This window comes from Phyllostomus discolor, chromosome 8 (assembly GCF_004126475.2).
Source record: "Phyllostomus discolor isolate MPI-MPIP mPhyDis1 chromosome 8, mPhyDis1.pri.v3, whole genome shotgun sequence".
Classification (NCBI taxonomy): Eukaryota; Metazoa; Chordata; class Mammalia; order Chiroptera; family Phyllostomidae; genus Phyllostomus; species Phyllostomus discolor.
This window is the reverse complement of record NC_040910.2, coordinates 101,494,368-101,517,942: the sequence shown is the minus strand read 5'-3', so window position 1 is coordinate 101,517,942 and position 23,575 is coordinate 101,494,368. Positions and strand designations below refer to the sequence as shown.

The following is a 23,575-nucleotide window of genomic DNA, read 5'->3' as shown; positions in this document are numbered from 1 at the left end:
TCGGTCTTTCTCTGGCTCTGCCCGAGCGGCGGCAGCCGGAGACCGAGCGGCTGCCCTTCTCGCCGCCGCCGCTGGGGAACTGGCACCTCTGGGTCCTAGAGGGATCGGATTTCCGGGGCCGGCGTTCGTGAGCCCTCCCCTTCCCCTCCACCCGACCGCATCCCCTCCCGGTCTCTCGCTCGTCCCTCGCCGACAGCCTTCCGCTGACCTCAGACCCTGGCCAGTCCTTTTCACCGCATCCATCCCAACCTCTGACTGCGGCTCTTCACAGACCTCATAACCGCACCCCTACTGTATATTGAGGAGAGGCAATCCAACCACAGTGGTCTCAGTGCCGCCCCTTTTCACCCCAAAAGTGAAGGCAGATTAGTGGGGAGGGGCAAAGGATTATTTCCTTCAAGGTCTTTGAGTCCCTAGCATGGTTCAAGGCCATCAGCGTCAAAATCGCTCCAGGATTTTAAATTTAAAAAAAAAATCTGTTATGTGGGCCCTCCCCAAACTTTGGGAAGCAGGATCTCAGCGGCCTGGTCCCAGGAATCTGCATTTTTAACAGTTTCCCACGGGGAACCTTTTGCACCCACCCTCCAAGGTGTCAAACCTTGGCCCCAGTGTCGTTGGCCTTGTGGTGGAGGAGGAAGAGGCCTGGAGAAATGAAATGGTCCTCATCACCCACGCTGGCCTTCTTCCCTTTGGAAGTCTGAAGAGGGTGTGTGTCACTTGCCTGCTTTGCACTTAGGCTAACAAGGAGGGGGCAGATCCCTGTCTTCGTGCCCCTCCTAGCATCTTGCCTCTCAAACCGGGAGAAGGAATTTTGGAGGCCTGGGGCCAGATTTTACCAGTGAGAGCTCTCGAGGTCAGGTCTAAAGGATCTAAAGGATCTAAAGGATCCTGGCCAATCTGCAAGTGGGTGCAGGGGGGAAGGGCCACCTTGGCGGTGACCTACACATCCTCTGTCTTGGCAACCCAGAAAGCTGTTTTGATGCTCCCCCCCAGCCCCCACGTGCACAGGGGCCTGGGACCCTCCCCAGCTCCCTCCTGGGAGTGAAGGTCCACCCTCTAATCATGACAGGTCCAGATGCACTGCTTCACTCCACACATCCTAGAAAATGGTGAACATTGTGGACCCTAGGACCCAGAGAATAGCTCAGGCACAAAGCCTCCCCCCCCCCCAACACTCCCAGCTGCTTCCTGCATTTTAGGCCTTCCTGCGGCCTCTGCCTCCTCCCCCGCCCTCTTCCCTTCCATCCTCTTCCTCTTCTTCCCAATCTCCCACTCTCTTCACCCCTTGCCCAGAAGGGCTGTCAAAGGGAATCCTCCCACCCCTCCAGCGTAGGAGTGTGTGTGGGTTTTGTGGGATATAAACCAGTTAGCACGTGTAAAAGAGCGTGGGGGATGGTGTGGGAAGCCGCCTGGGAACCCTGAATATTGGGACAGGGAGGGGCGGGGAATCACAGGACTGAATCTTGAGCCTGGCGAGCCTGAGGCTAAGTGAGAGGGAAGATTTGGGTTCTGAGCTGGAGCTGGAAGTGGACCCAGACTCGAGGCTTTCCAAGGCCACCTGCTTCTTTGCCCAGCTGCGCAAGTAACTCTCCCCTCCCCAGTCTTACACTCTGGCCCCGAGGGCAGAATGAAGAAGCCAACGTCGATCTCCCCTCCGTCCTAATCTGTCTCGAAAGACTGCTTTCAGGAACAAACTTTGGGACTCGTGATTCCAAGCTCAAGTCTGGAGCTTGACTGGCCCCCCACAGCCCCCAACCCATCTGTGGATGAGGGTGAGACAGAAATGGCAGGTTGCTGGGGCTTGGGGGTTTGGGCCCAGTGTCCTCAGAAGCTCTGTGTGTATTGGAGGAGGGTGCAGGGCCTTGGGTGTTCTGCCCAGAATCTCCCACACCCTTTGGTGAGTCATCTTAACTGGTCCCAGCCCAAGGGGTCTGTGCCCACGCTTCTGGCCAGGTGGGAAAGACGGCTCCTAAGGGTGGGGGGAGGAGCTGAGAATCAGCTTTCGGGCCCAGGGACCCTAGGATCCCCAACAACATCGTCAGCAGCACCTTGGAGCGAAGTAGAATCCTTGGGATGCGTGGGTCCCCCTTGTCCTGAGATTTCCAAAAGCAAAACCCCTTTAAGGGCCCTGGGATACAGGAGGGTGGAGCCAGCCCAGAACTTGGATGACTGAGGCTAATGAGTGGGATTATTTTTTTCACGGACTCCTGGTTAGCTCAATGACACTCCCAGCCAAAATTCCGGAAGAAGCTTTTATGGAGCACTAAGCGCTTTACCGTCACTCCTTGCCTGGAATCAGGCACCGAGCCGGCTGGCCTGGGAGATGGGTGGGAAATGGTCTGGTCTCCATCACTCCCGGCCTGCCTTCAGTAGTACTTTTTTGGCCACACCTCCCACGCATGGGATAAGGAGGAGGACTATTATTTTAGGGAGGATTATCCTTCAAATTGGAAGGTTTAAATCTAATTTTTATTCCTCAAGCTGTGGTCCTCACCTGATTCCTCCAGTTGAGTACCCCAGGGTAATCATTTAACTTGCCTTTTCCGTTGTCCTTTGTGGAGGAGGCCTTGATGGCTAAATGCCTGGTGGTCTTTGAGTGAAACTTCCTTCCTTCCCTTTGCCCTGGAATGGAGGGAGGAGCGGTTCCCCAAACTGACCCAGAAGCTGGGCTGTCGGAGTTCAAATCCTGGCCTCACCATTCACTAGTTGTGTGACCTTGGACAAGCCGCGTAGCCTCTCTGTGCTCTGAGAAGATACACTGAGCTGAAAGTGGCTAGAACACAGTGGCTGTGAGGGGAAGGAGATGCCTTTCCTAGTCCTTGCTAAGAAGCCTGGAGGCTTAAATAAGGACAGGTCATCTACCCCCACCCCCACCCCTCTTGATAAAGCCCCTTCCTGGTTTCCCACCTACCCCCAAATCTGCTGAGGACCCTCTGACCTGTTCCTTGAGGCTTGCTCGTTTCAAACGCTAGGCATAGCTGTAAAGACGGGTGATGATGCCGGGGAGAGATCTGATTTGTGTTAAGTCCCAAACCCTTAGCAGCCCGGGCTCAGGCCCCAGCTGGATGCCAAGGCCAGCTTCTCCTCTCAGTCCCGGGGCCTTGAGACTCAGCCTCGGAAAGGGGCGCTCCCCAATTACCCTCCTGTGTCGGTCCTACTCTGCTAGGGACTTGAAAACCGGAAAGGTGTGTGTAGTGTATGCATTATATACCGAACTTGAATCCAGGAAGTCAGTGTTGGAGGACCGTCGATGGCCCTTGGCTGGCCCCTTCCCAGGGAGAATGAGGAAGGCCGAGGTGTGGAGAGAAAAGGGACTTACCCAGTCTGGGAGGGAAAAGACCAGGCCAGGGTTCAGAGGTCTGAATTGAGTCCTAGCTCCACCCATTTGCTGGGTGACCTGGGCCTAGTCATGTCTGCTCTCAAAGCCCCCATTTCCTTAAAAGGCCTGATTTGGATGTCTGCGTATGTCTCCTGGTCATGGGCGATGCCGGGCCTTCCCCTCTCCGTGTGGAGCAGAGCAGAACAAGGGCTCTGAAACCAGATCATCTTAATTAGAATCCCCAACCTGCCACTTCCCAGTAAAGGGACTTCAAATCTCTCACTTTCAAATTGAGATAATATACTGACCTCATGGGGTTATGAGGATTAAATGAGTTCGAAGTGCATGAGGCATTGAGAAGAGCTCCTGGCACGAAGCAGGAGCTTGGTGTCGGCTGCTATTGATTGCATGTGTATCTGAACACGTATGAGTGTGTGCACACATGTGCTCATGTATGGGTCGGTATGGCTGAAAGTAGATCAGAGTGTGTCTCTCGTTGTGTGTTTTCTCGGGCCTCGTTTCCCTTTAAGACGCAGGCCCGTGGGCCGAATCTGGCCCTCCGCCTTGTTTTATCGGCCTGGCACCTTGTTTCTCCCCAGCAGCAGCGCCGAGCTCCTTGCCCCTAGTTAAGGAGCAGTTACATATATACAGTCCTACAATTACATTCAGCCCTTTGAAGGCAACCACGAAGCTGATGTGGCCCCCGGTGAACATGAGTTTGACACCCCAGTTTTAAGACCTGTTATAGGAGATTCTGTAACATAGGCACCCCCTGCCTGCAGCGCTTCCAAGTCTTTTGGAATCATCTTTTGGAGTGAGGGTGACCTCCTTCTCTACCTTCCAAAGGGTTTGGCATTCCTGCTTCTTGGTTCCTTAGTCCCCCATTGCGCCTGCAGGGAGAGGGGTCCCTCGGGGTTGTCCCACAGCGGGGAGACTGCCTTGCTGCCTCTGTCCCTCTGTCCTGCCCCACCCCTCTTCCTTCCACTCACCCTTCACGCTTCCCTCTAGTGCCACTGGGAAAGTTTGGATGCCTCTTGGAGATCTAGGAGGGAGACCAAGAAGGAGGAGTGTGTGTGTGTGTGTGTGTGTGTGTGTGTGTGTGTTGGGGGGCCAGAGAGGGGTGGGGCGGAGGAAAGATTTCTCTAAATCATCAGTTGCTTTAAAAGAAAGCCTATATTTAGCCAGACTTAGAAGGCCTGCAAATATGTATTTTGCAACCCAGACAGTCAGAGCTGTGGGAGCTCCAGAGATATGCAGGAAGGTCAAAGAAAAAAAAAAAAACCAACCGGAAAGATTGGGCAATACATTTTGCCATCAGCAGATTCGAAGAATTCTTCCTGCTGCCTGCTTCTACCGTCAGCAACTCACATTCCTTCAGTTTTGATGGTGGCTCCTACTTTTCCTCTGCTCCCTGGATCTCTTGCAGTGGGTGCAGAGGAGGAGGCTGGCTCTCATAGTCACCTTCCTCCGCCAGCCTTCGCCGCCTCACTGGCCTGGGTCGGGGGAAACAGCATCCTGCCCCGGCCCCTGCCGGCTCTGCCTGACTGCGGTGGCGCCTGGCGCAGGTGTAGCCTCCATAAGTCCAGCTTGCCAGTCTCCCATGCACACCTCCTGGCCCTTCACGTGGTCTCCGGGATGAGGGACAGGAGGACAAATCCTGCTACCTCAGGGCAGTTTTTCTTCTCAGAACTCTCCTTTCAAGAAAAATTATTCATCCTTTGTTTGTTTGTTTGTTTTTGGTTTCTTTTGCGTTTAGTTTGGAAAGTTTCTTTAAAAATAAGAAAAGTTAGCCCTGGCTGGTATAGCTCAGTGGATTGAGCACGGGCTGGGAACCAAAGTGTCCCAGGTTCGATTCCCAGCCAGGGTACATGCCTGGGTTGTAGGCCATAACCCCCAGCAACCGCACATTGATGTTTCTCTCTCTCTCTCTCTATCCCTCCCTTCCCTCTCTAAAAATAAAATAAATAAAATCTTAAAAAAAAATAAGAAAAGTTCCCAGAATCACGTCACAAACCGAGTTCACAAATCCAGCATTGTGTCCGTTTTGCTCCAGGTTCTATCATGTAAAAGAAATAGACTGTGAGAGTTTGAGCGGAAGATCCCCTCTCTTCCCAGCCCTGCGGCCTGCCCTGCCCACTCTCACGAATTGGGAATGCGTCCTTAAGAACCCATGCTTTCAAAAGTATTAGTATTCATGGTAAGATATACTTAACACGGCATTTACTATTTTCACTTGAAGTGTATGGTTCAGTGGCATTAAGCACATTCACACGGTTGTGCAATTGTCACAGTCATCTGCCTCCAGAACGGTCTCCATCTTCCCAAATGAAACTCTGTGCCCATTAAATGGTAACTCGCTCTGTCTCCCCTTCCCAGCTCCTGACAACCACCGTCCTCCTTCCTGTCTCCATGAACTTGACTGCTCTGGGCACCCCACATCAGTGGAACCACAGTCTTTGTCCTTCTGTATTTGCCTTACTTCGCTTAGCGTAGTGCCTCCCAGGTTCATCTACGTTGTAGCGTGTGTCAGAATCCCCTTCCTCCTTACCTCTAGCCACAATTTCTTATTTTCCCTACATTATTAAGCATCCAGAAAGCAACACATTGTAATGCGTTCTGTATTATTAAAATGTACTCATGTATGACAACCATGGTACTGTGTTTATCATGTGTGGATTTCTTTTCCCACTTGATACATTTTTTGCAGTGTAGCCACATTAATATATGTGTCTTTGGTTCCTTCATTTCAACTCATGTGTTTTATTTCATCATGTGAATACACCACAGTTTATTTGTCACTTCCTCCATTGTACTTGTCTGAACCATCTTTAGAATATATATACCTAAGAGCAGAAAGCCAGGGTCGTAGGGTGGGCATGCATTCAACTTGACTGTGAAATTGCTGTCCATAGTGACCAAACCAATCTATGTTCTCACCACTCGAGTTTGTACAAGATGTCTGTCTGACTACATTCTCGCCAACATCTGCTCTTGTTAGACTTTATTTTCGCCAGTCTGATGGGCGTGAAGTGGTATCTCATTTGCATCTGCATTTCTTGTCTATGAGGTCAAGCATCTTATCATGCTCATGGGCCATCTGGGTTTCCTCGGGGCAAATTGCTTCTGTCCATATCCTCGGATATCTATTGCAGCATTTGCTACAAGAAAGCCCAACTAGATGTGATTTAAGCCAGAAAGGAATTTTGCTAGCTTACGTCACAAGAAGTACTAGGGTCGGTTCATTCAGAGGCTCACAGACCAGGTTCTTTCCATCTTCCTATCATACCCTCCTCACATGTGGGCTAGCCTCTCAGATTGGCCCCTTGGGGTCCAAGGTGGCAGGCTCAGCTCCCTGTGTCTCGTGAGGACAGCAATGTTTCAAGGCAGAAGAAAGTGAATGGTTCCCTAGTGTCTCTTCCCAAAGTCCCCACAGGAGACCTCTCTTTACGTCTTGGTGAACACAGTTGCACACATGTCCACACCTAAACTAATCATTAATCAGAGAACCTGAATCATCATGCTATTTAAACCAATCCCTGTCTACCTGCTGGGGATGGGACAAGCCCACTCTCCAGCAAAGCCTAGACCCCTGACTCCTGAACCACACTGGGGTTTTATTAGCAAGGAAGAGGGGAAAGCATGCCATTGGGGTGGCACTCAAATGGTCTGTGCTTTCCTGATTGATTTGTAGGAGGTCTTTATATCCTGGATACTAACTGTTACCTGTTTCGTGTGCTGCTAGCGTTACTGCCCAGGCTGTCAATGTCTTTTCACTTTGTTTATCATGGCATTTTCATAGCAGAAAGCTTGCTTTTATTTTTATTTTTGGTAATGTAGTAACATTGATCAATATGTTGTGAGTTATGGTTTGTTTGTTTTTTTTGTCTAAGAAATCTTTTCCTACCCCGAGATCTCCTACATTTTCTTCTAATTGTTTTAAAGTTTTATTTTTTGCTTGTAGGTCTTTCATCCATCTGGAATTAATCTTTCTGGATGGTGAGAAGATTTTTCATATGAAAAGCCAAATGTCACCACACTTTCTCATTGAATAGCTTATTCCCTCTCGCAGAACTGCAGTGCCACGGCCATCATAAATCAAATCCCCACATACACTTGGAACTGTTTCTGGGCACTCTGTTCTATTGATCTCTTTGTCTAGCCCTGCACGGGTACCACATTGTTTTAATTACTATCGCTTTCAAATAAGTCTTGGTCTCTGATAGGGACTTATTATATTTCGGAACTGTCTAGTCTCTTCCTGGTGCTTTGCTCTTCCATATGAATTTTAGAATCAGTTTGCCTTGCTCTCTGAGAAAATCCTCCAGGACTGTTGAGTAGACTCTCATTAAATAAGCAGATTAATATGGAGAAATTGTCTTTATGACATTGAGGCTTCTCATCCCTAAAATCAATACATCTCTCCATCTCTCAGTTTATGCCTTTTATAGCCTGTAGTTTTTCTTCACGAATATCTTCAAACATCTTTTCCAAGACATTTCTGGGTTCTGTATGATTTTGATTTTATTGTGAATTTCTTTTTAAAGAGATATTGTAGTTTCAAATAAATTATTGCTCGTGTATACAAACACGGTTGAATTTTGTGTTTTATTGGGTGTTAATCTTTGTCCAGCAGCCTTGCTGATCTCTCTTAATAACTCGATAACATGCCTGCAGAATCTTAGATTTTCTATACAAATAATCACACCATCTGCAAAAATATGTCAGAGATTTTCTTTATTTTATTTTCCTAATCCTTCTATTCCTGAGTGGTGGCTTCTACACCCGAGTTTTCCCAGCTCTCAGGCTGCACCAGTGGGCTGGCCCGGGGCAGATGGCCTTGCACTGTCAGTTATAAATAAATAAGAGGCCCCTTACTTTCTCCAGAGCTTTACAGTTTACAAAGCACTTTTGCTTCCGTTATTTCATCGACCCTCATTGGTCCCTTTTTGCAGAGAGAAAGTGTCTCAGTGGAAAAGGGCTCTGGACTTGCCCTCCACAGTCCTAGCTGTGCAGGATACTGTTCTGTAGGACCTCTCCTTCTCCGTAAATTAACAAGTTTGGCCAGGGAGGGTCTCGGGCAGTCTCGGAATCACGACGGACCACGTAGGCAGCCACCAGGCTCAAGGAACGAACACCTTTGAGGGCTGAAGTCCACTCGTAAGAAGGGAGGAGGAGGCTGGATATGCCTCAGGCAGGTGCCCCAAAATGTCGTGGGCGGGCGGGGGGGCGGTGACTGGGGCAACACAGAGATGTCCTTGGCAGTCCGAGGGTTGACACAAATGATGGGGAGGTGGGGAAGAGGGCACTGTGTCCAGCCCCCTGACTCCATGCGGGGTCCCTCCCCCGTTTGGAAGAACATCCTTTGGACCCGGAAGGGGAGGAAGAGGTACAGCTAGAGGCGTGGGTCCCCTCCTCCGTCACTCCCCCTAGTCGCCGCGTTCTGACGCGCATCCCCCACCCGGGGCCGGGCGCTCGGCAACCACCCAGGCTCTCCACTCCTGGCCGGGTGCCCACCCGCGAGCTGTCCTCAAGCTGCGCAGGCGCAAGTCCGAGCTGGAGCCGACGGATGCGCCCTCTCGTGGCGAGATGACAGATTGCACCCCATTGTTGTTGCGCGGGGAGCAGCGAAGAGGCTGGCTGAGAAGGATGTGGGTGGAGTCTGGGAAGCAGAGGCGACTATCAGATCACAATGACGGGAATCTCTTTCCTTTGTCCCTCATGATAACATATAATCCTCCGTTTTATTCACAGACGAAGAAAATATGGCCCTCGAGAGCAAGAGACAGGTCCGTAGAGACGGAAGTGGGTTGTGACAAAATTGGGGAGAAGATGCATTCATTCAATCCATCATTATTCACTCAGCAAACATTCACTGGGATGGGGAGAGAGAGGTACAAAGGACCGGGGAGAATAACTGAGACACTGAAGGGCCAAGATCCGGCAGAAATCTGGGGAGACAGGTGCAGATGGCAAAGTAGCAGGGACAGAGACCCAGCTAGCTGAGGGTAGGACGAGCTTATGGGGCAATGCTGAGAGAGACAGAGAGGTAGAGACCCGACCCTCCAGCACCTGAGATGGATGGATGCTGCAACTGGCAAGGACCAAGTCGGCAGCTGAAGACGGGACACTTTAGCACCAAACACTGGTCACAACAGATTGAAGCAATCGAATACGTTCAAAGTCATAAATTCATAATTGTGCTACTAACTTTAAAAAGCTAATTGGTCACCATTTAGAGGATGGTAGGGAACCAACTCATTATTTGGAAATTGGTGAACACAGGACTGGAGTCAAGCATTTATCCCGTCTTTCCTACATGAGCTGTGTATCATTCCACAACCAACTAGGAAGTGAGGGGCAGTTTTTCTGTGTAGAATTGTTCCAGCTAATGAAGGAAAGAGTGATTGCATTTGAATATCACCATTTTGTTTTTTAAAAAATGGGTGGGTGGATGAGGCACCAAGATCAATGTCCACTGTGCCTCTGGGTGGAAGAAGGGGTCTGGTCCAAAAAAAGGAACCTACACCTGATCGGGGCTCTTGACCCAATTACAGTTTATGAAAAGTGGCAATGTGCAGGAAATACAATTTACAAGAAGTGCAGAGGTCAGAGGGACACCAGAAAGAACACCACAGAGATGCAATCAGCAAAACTCAGGCTGTGGAAAATTATACAACAAATAACCTGTTCTCTCAAGGAAAAAGAGAAAAGAGAGAGAGAGAGAGAGAGAGGAGAGAGAGATGGAGCAGGAACCTATAAAGAGATTTAGGGGTCCTCTCAATCAGTTGCGGTGTGTGCATTTTATTTGAATCCTGATCCAAATACACCATAAAAAAAAAAGACATGATAAATTGGAAATTTGAACTCTATAGATCTGATATTAAGGAATTATTAACTTTGGGGTCTACTCATGTGATTAGATATAATACTTGTGATTAGGTTAAAAAATGATTCTCTTCCAGAGATACATACTGATATGTTGGCAGAGGCAATTGAACAGGAGGGGGAGATCGGGAAGGGTACGGATGAAAACCGGTGGGCTGAGAACTGACCGTTGAAGCTGGGTGATGGCTATATGGGGGCTCATTATACGACTCTATGTATCTGTTTTATTTAAACATTTCTAAAACATGTCGATAAGACGCTGTGCTGTGACTCTTCTCCCTACCTGCAGCCCCCAACGAAGAGAAGGTGCTGAGTGTCCCAGCGGCAGTCTGCTGTGAGGAGGGCAGGTCCCCTGCTGGGCCAGGGGAGACCTTCAGGGCACTTCCAGCTGGGCCCTGACACAGTCCCTGGTCCCCCTGGTTTTGGGGGAGGGAGAGAAGCATCAGTAAGGAAGTCTGGCCTCTCTGGGCCAGGTGGCACTGAGTTCGGGCACTGCCACCTTAAGACAGCTGAGGGTATGAGTGGGTGACTCCAAAAATAGCAAGGGAGATGGCAGGGGGTGGGGAGGGAGGGAGTCACATGGTGCTGCTGAGGGGCTGGGGCCTGGGCAGCTGGCCCGGCCCTGGCACCTCCGCCCGCTCCCCCAGGGCCCTCAGATTCTGCCTCTGCCTCCAGAGCCCTTCTGCCTCTCACCCTCCACCTCTGAGCGGGCAGAGAGGGGCCGAGGTGACTCTGGGTCAAACACCACCCTGCCCGAGAGCCCGGGTGGATGCTGACTCCGGAATTTGCTGGCTCTCCGGGGACAGGCGGGACAGTCAGAGGAAGGGAAAAGGACTAAGTCACCTGCTCACCAGACACCCCAGTCTGCAGGCCACCCCCCGCCGCTTCAGGCTACCTACCCAGGGCAGAGCCTAGATGGCCTTGGTCATGGGGGTGAGGTGGTGACATCTTTTTCCCAAGGTCAGCAGGGATGCTCCCATAGGCACCAAGAATTTTGGAAACTTAGCATCTGTGAGCCCCTGCCTCCTTCTGAGGGCAGCTGGGGGGTATAGCCCTCACCTGCTCTGAGTGGAAGCCCCTAGAAGGAAGGTACCCCCCATTACACCCACACTGGGGTCCTTCAGCGGATGCAGAAAGAAGGGGAAGAAGCGCCGTGGATTGAGTCAGGCCTGGGCTGAGGGCTTTACGTGCACTCAGCTGGTCAGCAGTGTGGCCTTGGGGAAGTTACACCCTCTCCGTGCCTCAGCTTCCTCATCTGCAAATGGGGACAATGGTAACTCCTACCTCACGGAACGGCTGTGAGGCGGAGTGAGTTACTCTACGTAAATGCACGTCAAACCTGCAGCAGGGAACAGGCAGGGCTTGGCTGTCACTGCCCACCAGCACTCGAGCCCCACCCGGCCAGGGTCTGCTCACCTCTGCCTCCTCGGCGCCTGCTCCAGAGTAGGTGCTCCGTGGACTTGTGCTGACTTCGTGATGTTGTGGATTCTTCACAAGGACACGGAGAGGCAGGTGTCATTGTCGTTGTGGAAACAATGTCCAGGGAGAGTGACCTCTTTGAAGGCCACATCTCCAGGAAGCAGTCAAGGCGCTTCACACCCAGGCCCGGGGGCCTCTCAGCCTGTGCCCCGCTCCCCTGACGCTCCCTGGCTGGTCCTGTCTGGGCACCTCTCTCCTTTCAGACCTGGGGGACGTGTCGGAGGACCCTGGACTGGGGCTGAGAGCTGGGTGGGCAGGAACCACGCGTGCTGTGGAGGAAGCTGTCGCCGGGTCCCCGGCACCTGCTCATTGTCAGGACCTGGACGAGGATCCAAAGAAAATAAGATCCTGTTTCACCCCACAAAGCTGTGTGGTTGGGCTGTCACAGGGGTTAAGGGGCCCTCCTGCTGGGCCTAGGGGAGAACAGAAAGGTTCAGGGAGGAGAGGATGCTGGTGAGCGGAGGTTTGCCAGCTGGATGAGGGCAGGAGGGGAGCCCGGGCAGAGGGCGCAGCGTGGGCGGAGTGTGCAGACCGAGGACAGTGTCTCAGACTGGGGGGGGGGGCAGCAGAGTGAGGCTGGGCAGAAGCCTGGGGTGGGGTGGGGTGGGGTGGGGCGTGGGTGGTGGGGGGTAGGGGAGGGGATTCTAGCCTGGATGGCCAGGGCCAGGAAAGACCTGAAGGCCCCCAGCAGCTAGGGAGCTCCGAGCGAGGGGAGCCAGGAAGGTTTCCAGTAGGTGGGGGTGAGGGGGGCTGTGGGTAGGAAACACACTCTCACCACCGGGAGGGGTGATCCAGGGGAGCTTGTCACGTGAGGAGGGTGTCCACCCCAGATTCAGCTCTGGGTGGGGAAGGGAGGGCTCCACTGGCTGAACCGGGGCCCAGCTGCTCTGGGGCACCTCCCGTCCCTCCCCCGGCCCCGCTCCAGGCCCCTGTCCCCGTCACTCACAGGGTGCCTGTCTCTGTCACTCTGTCACCGGGGCCGCCTGGCTGGGCTGCCATGGCCGCTGCGCCCGTCTGGACTCCTCTCCTTGTGGGCAAGTCAGGGCCTCCTTCGGGGCGAGGCCCGGGGTGACGGGGTGGGGTTTAGTTGTGATGACAGGGAAACAGGGGAATTCCTCTGAGGAGGAGGCTTCTGGGGTGAGGCCGGGTCAGTAGGACTGTGGTGGGGGGGGGGGCTGGTGGGAGGCCCAGGGGGACGTCGGGCTGGGAGCCGGGAGGTGGGGCTGGGAGCACTGAGGGGTAGGTCCAAGAGCAGGAGAGTCGTGGGCCCTTTAACGGGCTGCGTGGCCGCCTCTCCTCCTCTCCCTGGGCCCCGGCCCTGGCCCCAGCTAAATTCGGCCCTGGGAGGGGGTGGGGCCTGCGGAACACCTTTCCCTTGGCTCCTAGGGGCCTCCGGTGGGGGCCTGCTCCCCTGGATGTGAGGGGAGGTGGGTGAGGGTCCACGAATGGCTGCCCCCTCCCCCGAAGGCCCCTCCCCTGTCCCGCACCCCCAGACTTTCGGGCATTCGCCAAGGGGCTCTTTTCCAAGTGCCCTAACCACACACACACACACACACACACACTCCACCCCCTCCCAGCCACACCTTTGTCTCCACTCACTGTGACCCCCAACAGGGGCCTGAAATTAGAATCAGGGCTCCATGAATTCAAGCCAAACTGAGCTCTGGTCTCATCACTGGTTAAGTTTGTGACGGCTCCAGGGCCCTACCCTGTCTTTTCCCCAGAGCCAGCAAAGGAGCCCCCTCCTCTCACACACTTCTGGTCCCTTAGGGGTGCCAGGGTCATGGTGGGGGAGGGGAGCCCCAGGCTGAGGCCGAGACCAGCTGGGGGGCTGTGGGGTCCACACAGGTCTCCTGGCAGGGCTAGGGGGCGCCGAGGCCCAGCAGACCACTCTGCACCCGGTCGTGGGCCGTATCTTCGTGCACACGCTGGACCACGGAACCTTCTTCAGCCTTCCTGAGCCTGGCGGTGAGTGGGGCCTCCTGAGCACTGCGGTGGGTTGGGCAAGCCTGGCGCGTGGCTGGTGAAGGCTCCTGTCGTGTCTCCAATGCCCTCTCCTCCCTTCCACCAGCCGACCCGCCCACTGTCTCTGTCACCTACCACGCCCACCTCCAGGGTCACCCAGACCTGCCTCGGTGGCTTCGCTATACCCAGCGCAGCCCCCGCCAGCCTGGCTTCCTCTACGGTAGCCCCACCTCAGAAGATCGCGGACGCCAGGTCATTGAGGTACCAGCAGGGACCCCAGTGGACTGTGTCACACGTGGTGGTTCATTGGTGTTCATTGACACTATTTACACGCCTCTAATCTGGGAGTGGCTCAGCCCTTTCCTGCCAGGCCCCAGCTGCACCGCCTTCCTCCGCTAACCCCACGCCTCGGGCCTCTTCCCCGCCCCCTGCAGGTCGTAGCCTACAACCGGGACAGCTTCGACACCACCCAGCAGAGGCTGGTGCTGTTGATTGGGGACCCAGAAGGTACCGCCCCACCCACACCCCATCAGCAACAGTCTTGAAGCATCTCCCCTGGACGGGGTGTGTGGAAGGGAAACCTTGGAGAGCAGTGGGGAGCAGGGCATCTTGGAAAGCCTCTGGAGTTGTAATCTCGGCTGCTCTGCTGGCAGCCTGTGGGTGTTGGGGAGGGGCCTTTGGGGTCCGTGATCGATGGGGTGTCAGGGAGGAAGGAAGGAGTCTGAGGGGACATAGGGAGGAGCTGGGGTGCAGGGAGGCTTGGGAAGGGTCTCTGCAGAGCTGGGTGCAGCCTGAGGTGCGGACCGGATGCTTCCAGGGCCCCTGCTGCCATACCAGGCTGAGTTCTTGGTGCGCAGCCATGACGTGGAGGAGGTGCTGCCCTCGACACCTGCCAGCCGCTTCCTCACAGTCCTGGGGGGGCTCTGGGAGCCGGGAGAGCTCCAGCTGCTCAACATCACCTCTGCCTTGGACCGTGGGGGTCGTGTTCCCCTTCCCATCGAGGGACGCAAGGAAGGGTAGGCACGCAACCTAGGAGGGCCTCCTGAAGGAGGCAGTTTGCCTTCTGTCTGGGTGCTAGGCACAGAACACGGGTCTCCCTAATTTCCAGGTGGGGCTTTGCCCACCTTTGCACCCCTTCGCCATGGTTCTGTGTGTTTTCCCATAAACATCTTTGCTGCAAGCATTTTGGCCACGAGCATTTTTGCTGCAAACATTTCTTCTGCCTAACTAATTGGCCACGAGGCAATTTCGCTGTAAAAGATAAAAGAAAAATAAAAGAGAGACATTAAAAAAGACATAATGAAACATGAAAAATTAATAATAAAATAAAAGACTTTATTGCAAAAAATGAAAATGCATTCTTTTTGGAATCTTCCCTTCATAGTATTATACATTTTCTTTATTGTTAATTACTCTTGTTTGGCATTGCATTTTTTCTGTTCTGCTAAAACTTCTTCCTTAATTAAGGGAGGCATCAGCCCTGGCTGGTGTAGCTCAGTGGATTGAGCATGGGCCTGCAAACCAAAGGGTCACTGGTTCAATTCCCAGTCAGGGCACATGCCTGGGTTGTGGGCCAGATCCCGAATAGGGGATGCATGAGAGGCAACCACACATTGATGTTTCTGTCCCTTCTTTCTCCTTCTCTTCCCCTCTCTCTAAAAATAAATAAATAAAATCTTAAAGAGAGAGAGAGAGGCATCAGTTTCCAACTAGAGTCGATAAATTAGCAGTGCCTCTTTCATATGTGCGTGGCTGGGTAAACTTCTGGTTTTGAGAGGTGGGAAGAACAACTGTACTCACCGAAGGATTTGCAAGCTGAGACGTGGGCGTTTTCTAGCTGAGGATGCAATCTGGCTTCACACGGGCCTTTGCAGCCTGGCTCCTCGGGTCGTTGGGATCGCGCACTGTCTTCAGACCGCCGCGTCTGCTTGGCGCTGAGCGGACCACTGGGAGGGCTGAGACTTGTCTCACGATGAGAGTTCTGGGGGAACTTTGTCAATGGAGACATGAAACCAAGCTGACAAATGGCATTAAGTCTGCTGGAGTAAACCAAGCTGCCGAGCAGTCCACTTGCCTCAGTCAATTAGTTTACAGAGAATGTGCTCGTGGCAGAGATGCTTACTAGGAAGCTTGCAGACATGCCTCTCTAGGCCCATGTACACCTCCCAGTTCCACCGCACTGGCCCACTCCCTCCAGCCACCCCTCATCCCCCTCTGTCCCTGCCTGCACCCAAGCCCGGGCTACCCTGAACTCCACCCTCCCCATTTGCTAACAGTGGTCTCTCTCTGGGTCCAGGGTATACATCAAGGTGGGCTCTGCCTCACCATTTTCCACCTGCCTGAAGATGGTGGCGTCTCCCGACAGCCATGCTCGCTGTGCCCAGGGCCAGCCTCCGCTTCTGTCCTGCTATGACACCTTGGCCTCTCACTTCCGAGTTGACTGGTGCAATGTGTCCCTGGTGAGGAGAGGCCCTGGCTCCGGGTGGGGATTCAACATGGCTCTCATCACCATCCGATCCCTGCTCCCTTCCCATCTCTCTGATTATTCATATTCATTCTCCCTCTCCCTCTCCCTCCCTCCCTCCCTCTCTCTCTCTTTCTACACACACACACACACACACACACACACACACACACACACACATCCACCACCTACCACAAGAGGGCGACAGAGTCCACAACCCAGAGCTCTCTGGCTCGTGAAGGCCCATAATAGTCGTTCCCACAACGCGGTTCCAAAACCCTTACCCGACCACCAAAGGCCTCATGTGACAGCTCTGTCTGCTTCCTTCTAAGGTGTCACTGAGCAAATCTGCCTGCGGCCCATGTTATAAATCAGAGGCGCTCACCACTGTTCCTTGGTTGTTGAGCGGAGGTATCTGAGGTCCCTAGTGCTCTGTCTTTTTGGGACCTGGCCAATAGCGCAGCCAGGGGCTGGTAACCAGCAACACTCTGAAGCACTGGCTAGGGGCTGGGCTCTAGCATGCCACCCGTTTTATTCTTACAAGCACCGCAGGAGACAGGCACCAGTCGAGCTCCAGCTGTCCCGGTTAGAGTGCTGAGGCACCTGGGGGTAAGCACTTGTCTGAGTCAGGATTCGACCCCAGACAGTCAGACCCTGGAGCTGTGTGCTGGGACCAGGCTCCGCCCTGCTTCTGAAAATCGCTCTCCTGGATCCCAGTCCAGGGCGTGTCTTGCTGTGTCCCCTGAGCTGGGAGAGGCAGGCAGGAAACCTGTCACATGGAGCCGTAGGTAGTGGCACCCCGAATCCCTGCCCTGTTCCCCCGGGGGGAGGGTGGTCTCTGTGTCCAGCCAGAGGCGCCTGGCTCAGCCCTGGGCTCTCCGAGCAGGTGGATAAGTCGGTGCCAGAGCCTGCAGACGAGGTGCCCACCCTGGGAGATGGGGTCCTGGAACGTGACCCCTTCTTCTGCCCACCCACGGAGGCCACAGCCAGGGACTTCCTGACCGACGCCCTGGTCACCCTCCTGGTGCCTCTGCTGGTGGCCCTGCTGCTCACCCTGCTGCTGGCCTATGTCATGTGCTGCCGCCGGGAGGGACGGTGAGTGCCGGGGACAGAGGGCAGGGAGGGCCCCGAGGCTGGTGCTCTGTCGTGGAGTCCGGGTGGCATTTGTGCTGTGTGGGGACCCCCCAGGGAGTGGGGTGCCCAACCAGAAAAGGAGGGGGGCCCTTTCTAGGTGACTCAGGGCTCGGGTCCTGCCTGGCACCGGGAGGGGGATGTGGGTAACAGTTAATCCCTTTCCCTGATTTTCCACAGGCTGAAGAGAGACCTGGCCACCTCTGAGTGAGTAAAGGGGGAAGCTGGGGGCTGGGCGGGAGCCTCCGATCCCACCTCGGGGGGGGGGCCCTCTAGCCTCCATGAGAAGCACAGACAGACCAGATTATTTGGAGATGATGGGGGGCCACCCCTGGTCTCAGAAATCCAGTCCTGGGCTGGCTGGATGCTGGGCCTCACTAATCCTGGCTTGGTCTTCTGATGTTTTCGGTTTCCATGGAAGAGTCTAACAGGGGATGGGGCAGGGGAGGGTACCTGGTCAGGCTTGGGGGGGTCTCCTGCCACCCTGGGGGAAAAGGTTGGAGAAGCAGCTTGAGGGGCTTACAGCACACTCGTGCTCACACTCATATTCACACCCACTTGGCTATGGATTCGGTGCTTGGGCTCTAGCCCGGGTTCTGCCACACACTTACTGTGACCCTTTCTGGCCTTGGTTGCTGTGCCTGTGGTGTGGTGAGACCCGCTCATACCTCTGGGTGTTTCCCATTCACGAAGCCCTTCCTAAGTCCATCTCGCCCTTAATTTGCCTTTAATTTGCCCAGGTTTCCCCTACCCATGGCCTCACCCCCATCCCTGCCCCAGCACTCTTCCTTCCCCACCCCCTCGAACTCCAAAAAGACTCCAGGAGACAGGAATTAAATAAGTCAGGCTCCTTTTATTGCCACTGCTCTGAGCCTGCGGTGGGCCTGGCCCCTCTGCGAGTTTTCCTGGGCCTGCCTCCTTAATTGCGGCGGCATTTGGCCGCCCTGCGAGCCCCCTTGATTAGCCGCCTGCGTCCTTGTTTGGAGCTCAGTAGAAACCTCCGCTGCCCAGACCCGCGCTGCCTAGACCGGCACTGCTTCTGCTGTCCCCGTCCTTTGGCCTCGAGCTTGAACTTGGAGGCCTGCTTCTTGTTCATGCGGAAGGAGCCTGAGGTCCCCTTGCTGGACACCCGCTTGAGTATGCCCTTGTCCACCAGCCTCTTGAGCACTTTCTTGAAGCGCCAGGCGTTGCGGGTCATGTTGTAGCCCGTGGTGATGAGAGCCTTCTTGAGGGTGGTCAGGGACACGCGGCTGCGTCCCCCCTTGTCCGCCATAACCTCCAGGATCACCGTGCATATGCTGGGCTTTCTGCAGGCTTTGGGGCAGGCGGCGCGGCACCCGGTCTGGCTCTTGCTAGGGACTCCCGACACATCGGCCTGCTGGCCTGCGCTGAGGGCGCTGTTGGAGGCCGAGGGTGCAGAGGAGGGTGGCATCAGAGTGTCTTTCTGCATCCCTTCCTCGGGGGGCTGAAGGGGACTGGGTGTGAGGACCTCCAGGATGGCGGCTGGGTTCTGCAATCGCTGGCTCCTCTGTGGGTGGGATGCGTCCCGGTCTCTGTCGCCCTCACAGGCTTCCTCCTAGGGCTCCGGCTCAAGCCTTCCTCTGAGTGGCCAGGAGGAGGGCCAAGGGTGAGCACCCACGGCTGGCCTCAGCAGACTTGTGCCTCGGGAGCCGAGGGTGGGAGGCTTACCTCTGTGGTGACCTCAGGGGGACATTATGAGGCCACCAGAATCCTGCGAGGGTCACAATGGCCCCACTGCCCCCTCCTGGGAGGGGAGCACAGGAGATGCCAGGTGCCCTGGGTGGAGGGCCGTGGACCCACACCTGTGTGCGTGTATATGCTCAGTTTCGGGGCGCTCTGCGGCCCCAGTTTTAAACCCACCATTTTCAGCCCCCACCTCGCTCCACGGGGCTGAGAAATACAAACATTTTTTAGTTCAGAATTATACCAACATTTATTTATCGACATGTATACCAAATAAGTTTCCAGAGTGAGTAAAATAATTCCTTGATCTACCTCAGTTGATGTATGTAATCCCTTGATTGAGTTTCTATACAAAGGAATGAACAGGTTATTTTTTTTCTATTTTCATTTTTAATTGATAGAATTTTTTTTCTCCCATGGAGGTCAGTGATTTTTCTACGTCAGTTTTACACGGGAGATTTTGTTCCTCAGTCTGTTTGGCCTGTGCCAAATTTGATCAATCACATCTTCTGTCACAGTGATTGTGGATACTCTCTTCTGACTGGGTATTTCCGCTGCGTCCAGCTTTTCTGGGGCAGTGTTTTAAAAATTAGCTTTTTAATTTTTTTAATTATTTGTTGATTTGAGAGAGAGAGAGAGAGAGAGAGAGAGACGTGACTTGTTGGGCTAGCTGTTCCACCTGTTCACACATTCATCGGTTGGTTCTCCTGTGTGCCCCGACTGGGGATTGAACCCGCAACCTTGGCCCATCGGGGACACCGCTCCAACCAACTGAACCACCTGCCCAGGGCCTGCGTCAGTTTTGCGGCTCAGATGGCATCTAGATCTGTGTCTTCCTCCGATTTTGAGTGGATAACCAATTTTACCACGTGCGATATTAGCCCTTGTTGGTTTGGATTTTCTGATTTATTTCGACGAAATCATTTTTTTTAATCTTGAACAATGACTACCATTTTTCAAATTATCCACAAATTGTGATTCTGCTGCTTGCTTTTCACCCATGTCAGATTTATTGGTTGGGAAGTCCCGCGGTCTCAGCCCTCGGCGGCCCAGGGAGCAGAGGGGGGCGGGGCAGAGCGGGGCGGAGCTCAGGCTGTGCCTGGCGTGGGGGGGGCGGGGGGCGCTGAGCTGCCGGCGGTGGTGGTGTGTGCGCGCGCGTGGTAGGAAGTCTGGCCCTTTGTTTCTTCTTCTGCCCAAGTGCTGATGCAGGAGGACTGTGGGGAAAGGCACCTCAGCTCTGGCTTCTGGAAAAACACCCCCAGAACATTTTTCCACCTGTGTGTGTTGCCAAAGTAACGAGACACAGATGCGGCGCTGGGTGTGGGGAGGGGGCCGTTAACTGCAGCCCTTCCCCCTACCGGGGCGTGGCCTGCCCGGCGGTCTCCAGCCCTCAGCATCCACAAGCCTCTTGCTCCCTCGCTCCCCCCCCCACCCCCGCAGCCTTCCCTTGCCTGGGAATGGAAAATTGTGTTTTGAATAACTCCGCTTGCCAAATTCCAGACTCAAGAGCTCATTTTGACCCTCCCCTAGCCTTAGAGGGTGACTCCGCCTCCTCCCGTTGGCCAGACAGGACTATGCCCTCCTCTTTCCAGGAGTGTGGCCCGCTCCGCAGGATGCTGGAAAGCCCTTCCCGGAATCTAGTCTGCCAGGCTCTAGCTGGAGTCTGTGTCCACGAATTGAGGCTCGGACATGAGTGGGGATCATTTGTCCTCCCCGGTGGATCGGTCGTTCCGTAGCAGGCAGGGCCCCTGCCTGGGGCCCCAGCCCTTTAAGAATCCAAGACTTATCGCTTGTAGTGAAGAGCCCAGGCTGGCTGGCTGGCTGTCCTGGCAATGAGGTAGTCAAGGAAGATCTCCCCAGGCCGGGCCCCACACATGCGGGTGGGTTTGTGCAGAAGGGACTGGAATCATTCCTCCACTGAAGGCCAAGTGTATCAGGCCTCCCTGCACTGGAGGGCAAGTGGGCTCGCCTTGATCAAATAACACCAATGATCGAGGTAGCAACCAGAGGTTCCCTGTAATAATAGCTACCACCTGATGCATGCTGATCAGGAGACATTCTGTTTTCCTGTGGGAACTCATTTCATTGTGTTATCGTCATGGAAACAGTGGCAGAGAGGTTAAGTAACTTGTACAAGGTCTCACGGCCAGGAAGCAGTAGAACTCACATTCGAACCTAAAGCAAGTCTTCATGCTTGACCTTGGTGTGCCCTGCTTGTCAGAATGAAGGAAAACTTGCCCCCGACAGCAGGAAGTGAGCCCGTGAGAGCGTCAGGCCCTTGACAATGAGGCTGAGCCTTCTGAGGAGAAATAGGACCTCGGGCTCAGGGAGGACTTTCCAAGGGGTGGGGCCATCAGCCCTCTCAGGCCTGTGCGGGGTGGAGCTTGGTGCAGGCCTCAAGAAGCCATGGTTTGAAACAAGGACAGGGGGACAAGACTGTGTCTGGAGCTCGTCAGTGCTAGGGGCTGACTGGGGTGTGGCAGTGCGGGGCGGGGGGTAGAGGCCAGTGCACAAAGGGGGAGGAGGACAGGCCCGAGGAGCCAAAAGGACACGGTCAAGGCCTGGCAGGACTTGGGGACCCCAAGCCAGCTTGGACAGAAGCTAGGAGGTGGGAAAAGGCGGAGGGTGTAGGTTCGCCAGACTCAGACAGGGGTGGGGGAGGGCGGGAGGACTGGATGTTCATGGTGGGAGAGAGAATTAGGCGAGGGAGCTGCGTGCTAGAAGGGACCTACAGGATCATCAGAATGTGAAGACAGGAAATAAAGCTCAGCACACGCCGGCCTGTGGAAACACAGATCCACCGTGGGTGTCTCCGTCTCAGCGTCCTGGCAGCTCTGCCCACACGCCACGCAGTTCCCCAAACACTCACTGAATCCCACAGCCAGCCTAGGGGGTGGGCTGTCTTGTTAGACCCATTTTACAGGCGAGGAAACTGAGACACGGAGTGGTGAAGCGCCTTGTGAAGGACGCATAGCTTTGAACGCAGGCTGCGACACCCGGAGCCCGTGCCTCAGCCACCGGCACTGAGCCGGCACCACAGAACTTCCTGTTTGTCCCCCCCCTCATCTCGTGTGTCACTCTCTCCCTGGGTAACACGTAGGGAGACTGCAGGGGGCTCAGAGGCAGTGCCAGGCTGGGCCCCAAGCTTGGGGGCGGATCCCCAGAGCTGACGACTCTGCCGGTCCTGCGCCCCAGCATCCAGATGGTGCACCACTGCAGCATCCTCGGGAACACGGAGGAGCTGCGGCAGATGGCAGCCAGCCGAGACGTGCCCAGGCCGCTCTCCACGCTGCCCATGTTCAACGTGCGCACGGGCGAGCGGCTGCCTCCCCGCGTGGACAGCGCCCAGGTGCCCCTCATCCTGGACCAGCACTGAGGGCCTGCCCAGGTGGGTCCAGCGGGGCAGTGTGGGCCTATTCCTGGGAACAAGGTGGCCTCTGCCTCAAGGCTGGGGCAGGCGGTGGGGGGTGTGGGAGGGCGGGGGGGGGGGCACATAGACCTGCCGCCCCACCGAGGCAGCAGTGAGGGGCCGCTCAGCAGCGCCAGGGCTGTGCCCCACGATGCCAAGTCCTCGGGGCCAGTGTGTCAGGGCGGGGGAGGCAAGAGAACCAGGGCCTGGGCCTCCCCTCTTGCTCCAGCTCCAGGCTTGGCCTCATCCTCCCTTCTCCTCCGACTGCAGAGCAGCCACCCACCCGGGGCCGCATCCTTCCTCCTGACTCTGGCGCCTGGCCCGGAGGGCTCCACGCTCGGAACAAGGAGAGAGACGGAAGTGGGGTGGGGTAAGGGTGTCTGGGGTCGGGACCCCCAGAATAATAAACACCTGCAGTCTGCCCATCTGTTGCTGTCCCGTTTCTCCTCCGCGGCCTCCCCCAGCCCTCACAGCCCGTTTCCTCGCTTCCTCCTGGGAGCCCTCCCAGGCAGCCGAGGGCTGCCGGCCGGCCCTCTGGACTCTGTGGGGCTGTTTCCTCAAATTCTCTGGCGCCGGTCTTTATCCTCACAGAACCTCACAACGAGGGATTACTGGGTCATTACAAACAAGGAAACTGAGGCCCAGGGAGAGGGAGTGACTTACCCAAGGTCACAGAGCAAGCAAGCAAGCGTCAGAGCTTGGATTCACACCTGGCGCGTCTGCCCGTCCCTGGAGGGAGGGCTGAGAGGTTCTGGGAGCGGGGGATCCAGGCTCTCTCCTGCCCAGATCCCGGGAGGGAGGGCCCCTTGGTAAGTCGTGTAGGGAAAGAACCGGATCTAGCCATGGAAAGAGACGTCGGGATGCAGGACCCTGGCTGCCCAGACTCAACACCCCCTGCCTGGGGGGCTCCTCCAGGGGCTTCTTGGCATGGTCCCCGAGGGCACCCTGGAGAGCTCAGCGGGCCAGGAGGGAACCCTAGCCTGTTTTCCCCAGGTGGCTACGACCAGAGCTGGCTGCCATCCGGGCCACCAGCCTCAAATGTGGCCGCTGCCTTGGGAGGACGCACCCGAAGGGGCTCGGAGAAAGGATGCGCCCTGGTGCTGGCTCCAGGCAGCAGCTGCAAGAGACCCCAAACGAGGGCAGGACATCAGCCCGGTGCCCCTGTGCCTCCAGATTCCCTTTTTAGTTCTGTGCACCACTCCGGTGGACCTCGGGGACC

At 55.2% G+C, this 23,575-nt stretch overlaps 2 protein-coding genes across 3 annotated transcripts; one reads left to right on the top strand and one right to left on the bottom strand.

Annotated features, from left to right (window-relative positions):
• Positions 1-12,517: 12,517 nt before the first annotated feature.
• On the top strand, positions 12,518-22,781 carry SGCA (sarcoglycan alpha). Of its 2 annotated transcripts, none has more exons than XM_036033769.1 (10): positions 12,518-12,717; positions 13,532-13,651; positions 13,755-13,909; positions 14,083-14,155; positions 14,466-14,664; positions 15,945-16,107; positions 16,999-17,207; positions 17,424-17,450; positions 22,143-22,335; positions 22,627-22,781. In XM_036033769.1, the coding sequence occupies exons 1-9, from the start codon at positions 12,681-12,683 to the stop codon at positions 22,321-22,323; spliced, it is 1,164 nt and encodes a 387-aa protein (XP_035889662.1). In that variant the 5' UTR covers positions 12,518-12,680; the 3' UTR covers positions 22,324-22,335; positions 22,627-22,781. The 2 variants fall into 2 exon arrangements, with proteins under 2 accessions (XP_035889662.1, XP_028376393.1); XM_028520592.2 differs by having other exon boundaries at positions 12,519-12,717; positions 22,586-22,781.
• On the bottom strand, positions 17,850-18,908 carry LOC114503162 (spermatid-specific linker histone H1-like protein). The gene has a single exon (XM_028520593.2). The coding sequence runs from the start codon at positions 18,691-18,693 to the stop codon at positions 18,163-18,165; it is 531 nt and encodes a 176-aa protein (XP_028376394.1). The 5' UTR covers positions 18,694-18,908; the 3' UTR covers positions 17,850-18,162.
• Positions 22,782-23,575: the final 794 nt, after the last annotated feature.